The sequence below is a fragment of the Phragmites australis genome, chromosome 10, assembly GCF_958298935.1.
Source record: "Phragmites australis chromosome 10, lpPhrAust1.1, whole genome shotgun sequence".
NCBI classification, from domain to species: domain Eukaryota; kingdom Viridiplantae; phylum Streptophyta; class Magnoliopsida; order Poales; family Poaceae; genus Phragmites; species Phragmites australis.
In genome coordinates, this window is record NC_084930.1 from 25,060,120 (window position 1) to 25,071,193 (window position 11,074).

Below are 11,074 nucleotides of genomic sequence, written 5' to 3' on the forward strand. Positions count from 1 at the left end.
GTTCTAAAGAAAAATTTGAGGATGTGGGAAGAGTGTTTACCGCATATTGTATTTGCTTACAATAGGTCGGTATGCTCCACCACCAAGGTAAATCCGTTTCAGGTAGTGTATGGATTTAATCCCCGTGCTCCTATTGATTTACTACATTTACCTACTTTTGAAAGACTTTATGCTAAGAAATGTGCTGAATTTATTCTGAAGTTGCATGAAACAACTAAGAAGAATATAGAGAGCATGATTGAAAAGTATAGGATTACTGGAAGTAAAGGTAGGAAGGAAATAAAATTTTAACCGACTGATTTAGTTTGGTTGCATTTGAGGAATGATAGGTTTCCAGAACTAAGAAAATCAAAGTTGATGTCTAGAGTTGATGGACCATTTAAGATAATTGAGATAATCAATGACAATGCATACAAATTGGACCTACCTATAGATTTTGGGGTTAGTCCCACGCTTAACATTTCAAATTTGAAGCCCTACTTGGGAGAACAAGATGAGCATGAGTCGAGGACGACTCCAATTTAAGAGGGTGAGGATGATGAGCCCATGGCTCCTTCAGATATGATCAATACCGCCAATAATCCTCAAATAATACAAGGTCCAATTACAAGAACACGTGCACGACAATTAGACCACTAGGTGAACTCCTTTCTCGCTGTTCATGCTTCCTTGGATGGATTACTACTAAATTCTTATGATGTTTTATTGCTTAGGAACGGGGGAGAAGTAGCATAACCTTACCCGGACGTCACCCCTCATAGGCCAAGTCTGCTCGGACTCGAGGCTGAGCTCTAGTCGAAGTAGTGGATGTGGTCGAAGTCGTGGTTGTGGTCGAGTCTCATGACAGCACGTCAGTAAAACAGGCATAACTATCTCATACGAGTCTCTTTTATGCGTTCTTGGACTTGCTGGAAAGTTTATGTCGAGCCCTTTCTAATGGATCTATGCTCGACCAAATATTCCTTATAATTTAGTCAGAGTCAAAGGAATAAGGTGCTACGTCACCGTTCTGGACCCTGTCGGGTTTTGTAATCGAGTCGAGGTCGGAGTCCAGGTTGTGCATGCCTCTTTCCATGGCTGCACAATCCTAGGTTGACCCCCTCATGCTCCCCTATAAATATACGGTAGTCATCATAGTTTAGACTCAGGTTTAGCTTAGCTTATTCTGTTTTAGATAGTTTCATCGTTTATCAGTTTGTCAAACCCCATACTTGAGTACTTCATTGGAAATTGGCAATATTCAGATTACATCTACCTGTTCTTGCTTGTGTTCTCGATTCACTTGTAGGAAAAACCTTCTTGGTGAGTTCAATCGCATCTTAGTATGGTTGAGAACCACGGAGTAGTGGTGTAGTGGTTGTGAGGGTTCTCGATCTGTTATGTTTGGAGCCTTTGAATCATCAACGTCGAAGCTCCACCAATCGACTTAGCATATTACCTTTCAGAAGATCAGGCAAATGCCCATCATACTACACTTGAGAATTATCTTGATCATCACCCTTCAGGCACCCAGTGCTCGTGCCTTACGAAGGCTGAGGAGAATCACTTCGTATCCTATGATGTTGTTTGTCAATTGAAAATGTCTGGCTGCATATCGTAGTTTTACACTCGAAGGTGAAGGCATGACTATTGCTGCGCTAGCTCCCGAAGCCCCCCCAAGCTCCATCACAATATATGACCATATTGGGTCTAAAGGTGTTTCTTCTGGGCCTTTATTCTATGGTGTCCAATCAGCCATAAACTCTGCAAGGGCTTGTGATTTTATCACCATCCTTGCGATGAAGGTTAGCGTGAATGGTGCAAGCTTCGTGGCCCATTTTCCAATTCTTCTGGTGGCTTCTCGGTTTCCAAACATATCATGAAGGGGTGTAGAAGTCGGCACTACTATCTTGTGCGTAGGGAAGTAGTGTTGAAGCTTTCATGAAACCATCACCACGGTGTTTGCAGTTTTATCCATTTTGGAATAGAACTTCTTTGGCCCTGCCAATGCCTCCGACACATAGTATACTAGAATTTGTTTCAACTTGTCATTGAGTTGCTTTTCTTGCACAAGCACAACACTTACCGCCGAAGGGGAAGCCACTATGTAAAGCAATAACCCGGTCTTTAGATCCAAGTAAGTCAAGGCTGTAAGCTTTGTCATGTATTCTTTCAGTTCTTAAAAGCATTATGTTGCTCCACTCCATCTGAAAGGGTCAGAGCCCTTGAGGGTTTTGAAGAAATGTAGGCTTCACTCAGCAGATCTGGCTATAAACCGGCTTAGAGCTACCAATCTTCCCACCAACCTTTGTGCTTCTCTTCTATTCCGCGGAGGACTCATGTCAAGTATTGCTTGGAAATTTTTGAAGGATTTACCTCGATGCCTCTCTTTGACACCAAAAATCCCAATAATCTCCTTGAGCACACACCGAATGCATATTTCTCTGGATTCAATTTTAATCCCATACTTTACGGATTGGCAAAGGTTTCCCGAAGGTCATCTAGATGATCCTTCTCCTTGTTGCTCTTCACAACTATGTCGTCAACATATGCAGATACATTTCTGCCTAACTGCGTACTCAACACAATTTGGACCAATATGGCGAATGTTGCCCTAGCATTCCAAAGGCCGAAAGACATTCTTACATAGCAATATATTTTGAAGGAGGTTTTGAAACTTGTTTTTGCTTCGTCCTCCTTCGCCATCCAGACCTGATGGTATCCAGAATATGTGTCTAGAAAGCTTAGCATCTCATAGCCAGTTGCGGAGTCAACAAGCTGATCGATGCGTGGCCAAGGAAAATCATCCTTTGGCCCAGCTCTGTTTAAGTCTTTGAAATCAACACACATTCTCCAACTATCGTTACTTTTCTTGGCTAACACCGGGTTCGCTAACCACTCCGAATGCAGTGCTTCACGCATGACCCCGGCATCAAGCAACTTCTACACTTCAGCCTTCACTACTTCTTCTCTCTCTTTGGAAGTTTTCTGAAGCCTTTGCTTTTTTGGCTTCGCACTCAGGCCAACATTCAAAGTATGCTCAATGATATTTCTACTAACCCCTTGTATATATTTCGGCGTCCAGGTGAAGACATCCTCGTTGTTGCGGAGGAATTCTACTATCCTTCGTTCAACTTCCTCTATCATTTTTGGCTCTGATGACCACTGATATTTCCGGTTTGTCCTAACAAAGCATCGTTTTCTTAGGTTTTCCCTCGGGTTTGGCCCTCGGTATTTTTTGTACATGTAGCAAAGCTTCAACTTCCTGAGGCTTCAACAATGATTTTGTTATGACATGAATGTTGTGGCGGCCCAGAGTGTATCTCACTTCAATTTTGCGGGCCATCTGTTGATCTCCCAATACTGATATTACGCCTCCGGGGCTGGGCATCTTCATGCACAGATAACCATGGTGCGCTGCCGCGTTGAACTTGTTCAGCACTTTTCTTCAGAAGATGGCATTGTATGGATAGCTCATGTTGACCACATCGAAGGTAATATATTCTGTTTGAAAATTGGACCCTTCACCGAAAGAGACCGGTATCTGTACCTTTCCCAAAGCATTGATTGATTTTTCCCGAAGCCTATCAATGGTGATCCAGCCTGCTATAAGACACTTCGCTCCAGTCCATCCTATTGAAAGCATCAGGGAAGATGATATCTGCCGAGCTTCCACCATCTACCAGGATCCTATGGACTTCGCTTCCTGAGATGTTGGCAGTTATGACAAAAGTATCTGTATGTGGGTAATCCAAGAACCTCATGTCCTCTTGTGAGAATGTGATGGGGACATGGAACCACTTCGAGCGGATGTAGGGAGGGTTTACACTAATATGGTTAACCCTTCGCACATACTCTTTTCGTTGTCTCTTGAACTCTATTTCCTGATTTGAACCATTGCCAAAACCATGTTCAACCCGTGGGCTTCCACACTCTTCCTTCAATCTTCCCCTCTCCAAGTAGCACCCTCCCTTTTATATATAGGTAGGCAACTAGGATTGCCGCTTGAGATTGAATCGGTTACGATTTCCATGGATTGCGGTGGCCGGACTGCAACAAACCCGAACCAAATCCGCTAAAGATAAGAGGGGGGCTCAGAGTTGGAGGAGGCGGCACAGCCTGAGGAGGTAGGGCGCTGGCCTATGTGGCCCAAGCGAAGAAGGGAAGGGGAGCATCGCGCTCAGGCTGAAGAGAGGGTGTGGCGCGGTGCGCTCGGGTGTGGACAAAGAGAGAAGAGGTGTGGACCAAGAAAGAAGAAGGGTCCATAACCTGTGCCACTGACATGCAGTTCCAGTGCCCATCCCCACATGTGTGGCAAAACCAGTGCCAATGTGGACACCAGCGAGGCAAAAACAGCCTCAGGGACCAGGTTAGGGGGTTAAGTAAACGGTTTTACAAAGTTTAAAGTCCACAATACCTGATTTTGTAGTTCAGGGTTTTAAGTATACACATGTCGATGATTTAGGAGGTTATGTAGACTTTTTATAAGAATTAATAACATTTCTCCAAATTGCACTTGTTGCGATGCTCTGAGAATCATGAGCACCTCTTTTTTTTCATTTCCCTATGGAACATTTTGCAGTACTGGACTGAGGCAGCACTCGTATCTACTACCCTGAACACATAGAAGAACGAATCTGCCGCTTCATTTTCACATTTTTGTGATAGATTCTTTTTTTGTTGGAAAACCTGATTAATGAACTAAGCACGCTTAAACTTGTGGTAAGTGCACACAGAAAAAGAAAAATGAAAGAATAATCACCTCAGGAGTCACAATACCTACATAAACGATGCGTGTACGAAGATAGTACACACTTTTTTTTAAGGTCAGGCTGCCCGTAATGCACTATCGCCGACAGATGGGCCTAGGCCTGTATGTTGGTGATAGTAGTCTGTCTAGAATAGGCTTTCATATCATTAAACACAATGGATGTTACAAATAGAAGCTCATGAGGGATGATTACAACTAATGATTTGCAAAGGACAAGCACCCTCGTGGCTTGGGTTAGCTCAGAAGACACATTTGTATTTGACATGTTATAGATTTCTTTTGCTAACATGTGAGCAACAATGTTTAATTTTCTAGGAATGTGTTGAACAAAAGCCTGTAAACCTTGAATACTTTGTTTTACTTCGAGAATAAGTGGCCTAATATGCCAATCCATTGCTTCTTCTTGAGGATTGTTGACATATTGCACCAAGGAGTTGTTGGTGAAGATTTTGCAATGGTGAACCTGCAAAGACACAAGAATATGTGTTGCTAGCTAGAGAGCTCATTGATGAGCTTATGGCTCCTTCGGATACGATCAATACCATCAATAATCCTCAAATCATATAAGATCCAATTACAAGAGCATGCGCACGATAATTAGACCATCAGGTGAACTCATTTCTCGCTGTTCATGCTTCCTTAGATGGATTATTACTAAATTCTTGTACTATTTTATTGCTTAGGAACGTGAGAGAAGCACCATAACCTTATCTGAACGTCATCCCTCGAAGGCCAAGTCTATTCGGACTCGAGGTTGAACTCTAATCGTGGTCGTGGTCGAGTCTCAGAACAACATGTCAGTAAAACGAGTATAACTCTTTCATACAAAGTCTGTTTTAGACGATCTTGGATATTCTGGAAAGCTTACGATGAGCCATTTCCAATAGATATGAGCTACACCAAATATTCTTTATAGTTTAATCAGAGTCAAAGAAATAATATGATGCGCCACCGTTTTAGACCTAGTTGGGTCTTGTAATCGTATCGGGGTCGGAGTCCAGATTGTGTACGCCTCTTTGTATGGCTGCATAATCCTAGGTCGACCTCCTCACGTCCCCCTATAAATATAAAGTAGTAGTTATAGTTTAGGCTCGAATTTAGCTTAGATTATTCTGTTTTACACAGTTTCGCCGTTTATCGGTTTGTTGAACCCCAACTCGAGTACTTCATTGGTAATCAGTAATATTCAGATTGTATCTACCTGTTTTTGCTTGTGTTCTCGATTCGCTGGCAGGAAAAACCTTCTTGGCGAGGTCAACCGCGGCGTCTTAGCACGGTTGATAACCACGGAATAGTTGTGTAGTGGTTGCGAGGGTTCTTGATCTGTTTTGATTGGAGTTTTTGGATCATCAACGTCGAAGTTCCACCAAATTAACTTATCATATTACCTATGAAAGATCGGACATCCTCGCATCACTCGTGATTCAACTTGGATAGGTGAATCGGCAACACATTTTGCTTGAATTTGCATTGACCACAGTAGAGAGCCCTCAAAGTTTGGCAAAGATATACCAATGCCCATCTGTTGCCCTTGAGTTAAAGCAGCATCAAACCTGCAGTGAACACTTAATAAAAATTTTGTTGATCAAATTGAGCAATGTAATTTGGATTACCATGAGTTGGGTTGGCAGTGAGATGCTCCATGTTGTAAGCTTCACATTGAACTTGTTCAGCAGCTTTTGCTCGAAAGATCACAGATTTGGTTTCTACATCTTTGTTTTTGAATATGTGATCATTTCTTGCTTTCTAAATATACCAAAGATATAACAAAATAAATCAATCTTCCTGCACATGTAAACTTGAAACAATAATATAAAAAATGAAATAGCAGGAAGCTCTAAGAACATCAGTTCGATTTCAGCAGCGGCAAAAGATCATTCAGGAGTAAAGGCACGGTCTCGTGCCTCCGCTGGCGCTACCGCCAAAATATTTAATTTGGACGCGTCTCATTTGCGCGTAGGATTTATGCTATTACCGGTGATCTGCTGATTAGGCAGCTGCGTTTAAACATCCTCATGCAGTGCAGTGACGATACGGACGGCATCCTGGCGTCGAACGTACCGCCTACTATTTGGCGACTGGCCAGATCGTCTTCCTATTGACCTGGCGTTCTACGCATCTTGTTTGGATCGCATTGTTGATCTTTTTTTGTCTAAACTGCAGCCGCCGGTCGTTGTAATTTACCTGGAGGCAGTCCATCTTGCTCTAGATTCTAGAAGTAGATGGATTTAGATGGGAAATTTTACAAAAATTTCAACAATAGCTTTCTGCTTTCCTCAATGGAAGGCTTCAGTTCAACTGTCAAAAGCCAGTGCATCAAGACATTTGAGATCAGCAATTATGCCAGGCTTCAACTAGTTTTTCTTCATCGGGAGACTTTTGTCCAACCATTAATAGCCACCATTTATAAACCCAGCCATGTGAGACCAATTCCGTGCTCCAGGTGTACCAACCACACCTCATGAGCCTGAAAAATGTTTAGTTTCAGTACTACAATCATGGCATGAAAAATCATAGTTGTTATGGTGGTGGCACAGCGACTCACCATCTTTACAATTTTATAACGCCTATAGCTATGGCAGGCGGCGTGGTGACCCCATACATATATCGGCGTAGCGAATACACACATACTTAGGATATTAAAAATTATATTGACAAATTCAAAGGAGCCTTCCTGAAATTCCCACATGGGCCAGACTGGTCTATCTAGGCTCAAAATTTCAGCCTAGCAACTGCACCACCCAAACAATCACGCGTGCGCCACGTGGCATCTCCACCACTATATAAATCCCCCACGAACGCCGTCTCCAAACCCACCTCCACTCCTATCGCGCCGCCACCTGCTCCTCCAAGCAGCGCCTCCACTCCCATCGCACTGTGCATCTTGCATCTCTCGGGAGACGATGACCTTGAGACCACAGAGATCCAGGCGAGAGAGACCGAGGCGAACGCCGGACGGAGATCTAGAAGAAATGCCGAGGTGGATGGAAATCTAGGCGAGGGCGAGTGAAGGGTGACTGTCCTGGCGACGGAGGCTTGGTCTAGGGTTCCTTGCACTTACATCTCGGGAGTCTTGTGGTTACGGCCTTGCAGATTCCAGTCGGGAGTCGGCTCATACAGGTACCCCTCTCCCTCACCCTCTATTGTGCCCACCACAATGCACCTCATCACCACGGGGACACCACGGCGCTATAGCAGACGCCATACATGCCAGAGCCATGGCAAGAGGCTGTTCTCCGCCAAGCCGATATATCAACATTATGGCAACAAGATATCTACGTCATGACAACTATGGGAAAAATTAAAGAGAATGTTACAAGTAGTTATGGATTTGGCCTAGCAACTCCACTATAGGAATATTAACATGATATGAAATGTACAACTTGTCTCCTACTTGTGTTCTGGGATATTCACAATAACCAGACAAGAAAGGATCTCAGACTACATGTCTAAACTCTAACAGGAGGCACCAATTTGATCCATCTGCCTGCCAGACAACATTAAACTGATGACTTCTTTCACAAAACTACGCAAGCATTCTGTGCAAGAATCGGTTATGACAGATGACTTCAGCGGTTTGACTTCGGAACTGTGCTTGCAAACCGGTCTTGAGAGAGCAAGAGGTTCCGACGCAGAATGCTCAAATCCGCAGGCAGCCAAGACGGTATGTGTTGCTGTTCGAGCAACTTCTTTGAATCTGTCAGAACCTGAATCACAAGAAATGTTTTGTAAGATTTAATATGTAATAACAAAAAAAATATGGTGGTGAACAAAGAATTGGAAGTTGAATTGGGAGGAGAATGTTTACCATATGTTTTGTCTATCTTGAGTAGTTTCAACTCGCGTACAGTCAAGGAAGAAATCTCACTTTTTGCAATTTTACAGGATGACGTAGACCTTTTGGGTCCTTGATCATGGCATTTTTCAGAACTGAATTTTCTCTTGTGCGTATGGCGTTCTGGTCCAGAACTTTTTCTAACTTCAATGGTTGCAGCATTAACAATTTCATTGGTTGTTGCAACACAAACGGCTGAAGATTCCTCAGGGTTTACCATCATCGTAGATTGGCTCCCAGCGCTAGGTCCTAACTGAAGTGATGAAGTCACAGTGGACTGACCAGATGATAAACTGCACGTATGTGAATGCAGCATAACTGATTTGAATTCGTCTAATCTGTCTATGCTACATAAAGATTCTAACGTACGATCAACATGCTGACTGTGGATTGATGAGGAAACTTTACCATTTAGACTTTCCTGATTTATTCGATTCTGAAAAGAAATCATCCTTTCATGAACTGATACACGACTGTTCTCAGGCAAGCTACGGCATTCTCCGGAGCTTTTTGTTGGTGTACTTTCCATTTTTGTACCATAACCACAGGATGCTTTATTTTTCCCAGTTACCTTATTAGGCAGGTTCTGGTTCTTCTGTCCTAAGACTGTATCAATCGGACTGTAAGAAGTTGACCTGTTTCCCATGGAAAATGGAGGACTGCAGCTAAGGGAGGAAGGATTGTTAGATATCTTCCTTCCACCAGAAGATTTTGCCATCTCCAACATTTTCCATGCCTTACACGTATCACGGGTGTCCTTCCGCGAGATTTTGTTACCACGGCCCATTGAGGTACTGGCCTCCTCGGAGAAAGGCGTTGAGGAAAGCTGAACAGAAGTAGTACCAGCACCATTTTTGCTACCAATAACTAAGGGTGCTGCACAACGCTGATGCTCGGTAACAACAGAAATGGTTCCAGTCGTACCTTTCCTTCTTCTGTTGGGTACATGTGCAGCAAACCCCACAGAACCATCACGCAGAGCAGGCCAGTTCTCCCGCAGCGCCCTTATGCATTTATCAAGATTTCGGGAATTACGTAATGTTCTAGCTCTCTCAACTTCAAGGCGAATGCGAGCATGATACGACGCGAGACCATTATCTCGTCCCCGGGTAGATTCAGGACATTGAGATCCAGCTGAAGAAGTACCCTGTGATGGCAAATCCTCAGCATTCCTTCCAAATCTACTGCTTCCGGCATTTGTAGGGTAATCCTCATCCACAATGTCATAAATGGAAGGAACCGGATCATCCATCAAAAGCCTACTGCTCTGCACATTTGTGTTGTCCACTGAGCTCGGATCATAGTCCTCATCCACAATACGAAAAACAGAAGGAGCTGTGTTTTTCTCAGCCCTTGGAACCTCGATGCTGATCTCAAATTCGCCTTGACCATCCCACCCCTCATTCTCAGTCTGCCACCTCAAATGCTCCTCCCTGGTTGCCGCGCAGTCCTTACAGAACCAGTCCCCCTCCGGCACGGCGGTCCCTAGCCCGACACAGTAGGTGTGCACGGCCGAGTCACAGAGCTCACAGAGCAGCAGCAGCTCATCGTCCCGGGAGCAGCTGCACACGCTGCAGATGGTGTTCACGTAAGGGTCGGCGCCACCCACCGTGCTGCTCTCGTTGCCGTTAGGATCGTACACCTGCCCAACCTACACAGAACGCTGTCAGTCTTGTCCTGCCGAGAATTCATGGCGTCCTGACATTACAAATTGACAAGGGAGCAATATAGCACGAAGTAACGGAACGCAAATTGTCAGAATTCGCAGTCGTGGATATGGGGATTTCTACTACATAGTATCGGGGATCCAAGAATTTGGAGATTAGACTAGATTAAAGACCTGTTTGATAGAACTCCAGCTCCAAAAATTCTTACAGTCAGTTATTTCTAGCTCTAAAAATTTTTACAGCGGAAGCTGTGAGAAAATTAACGTATTTGGTTAAGCTACATGATTCTTATTTTGAATTAAAAATAGATGTTTAAATCATATATTTTTATCCTACAAACTCTAAATCCTAATATATGAGATGGAGCCCTGCTAAACAACCCCTAGATTAGACCTAGGCCAGCCTAACCATTACCTGGTAGCGCTCGGCGATGGGGACGATGCGCTCGTCGGGGAACCGGCCCGGGACGGGCGGGCGGCGGATGGTCCGGAATCGGGCCTTGCAGAAGGGGCAGCGCGACTCGACGCGAGCCCAGGCCATGATGCAGACGAAGCAGAAGTGGTGCGCGCAGCAGTCGAGCTCGCCGGGGATGCCCAAACGCGTGTCGTTAAAGCAGATGCCGCACGTTTTTCCCGCGCCATCAGCCTCGGCGTCCATCTTGGCCTTGCCCTTGGACGTCGTCGACGACGACGGCGGCGGGGGCGGGGAGGCGCCGGCCATGTGTGGCGGTGGATTTGGCTCGGGTCGGGCGGTTGGCGACTTGTTGACCTTGGCGTTGGGCGAGGCGCCAGTATTTGGGCTCAGGAGTTGAGCGGTCAGGTC

The 11,074-nt window shown here is 44.6% G+C and overlaps 1 protein-coding gene across 2 annotated transcripts; it reads right to left on the minus strand.

The window, feature by feature from the left end:
* Positions 1–8,008: 8,008 nt before the first annotated feature.
* Positions 8,009–11,074, minus strand: LOC133930441 (uncharacterized). Of its 2 annotated transcripts, none has more exons than XM_062377092.1 (3): positions 10,667–11,074; positions 8,559–10,227; positions 8,009–8,457 (listed from the first exon to the last, which is right to left on the minus strand). In XM_062377092.1, exons 1-3 carry the CDS (start codon positions 10,970–10,972, stop codon positions 8,207–8,209), a joined length of 2,226 nt encoding a protein of 741 aa, XP_062233076.1. In that variant the 5' UTR covers positions 10,973–11,074; the 3' UTR covers positions 8,009–8,206. The 2 variants fall into 2 exon arrangements, with proteins under 2 accessions (XP_062233076.1, XP_062233075.1); XM_062377091.1 differs by having other exon boundaries at positions 8,559–10,236.

What these genes read in the sequence shown, in the direction of transcription:
- LOC133930441 (XM_062377091.1), bottom strand. Translation starts at nt 10,972, where the DNA reads ATGGCCGGCGCCTCCCCGCCCCCGCCGCCGTCGTCGTCGACGACGTCC. An exon ending in CCATCGCCGAGCGCTACCAG is followed by an intron (nt 10,237 to 10,666) that starts GTAATGGTTAGG and finishes CGTTCTGTGTAG; the next exon opens with GTTGGGCAGGTGTACGATCC. An exon ending in CAAGATAGACAAAACATATG is followed by an intron (nt 8,458 to 8,558) that starts GTAAACATTCTC and finishes CTTGTGATTCAG; the next exon opens with GTTCTGACAGATTCAAAGAA.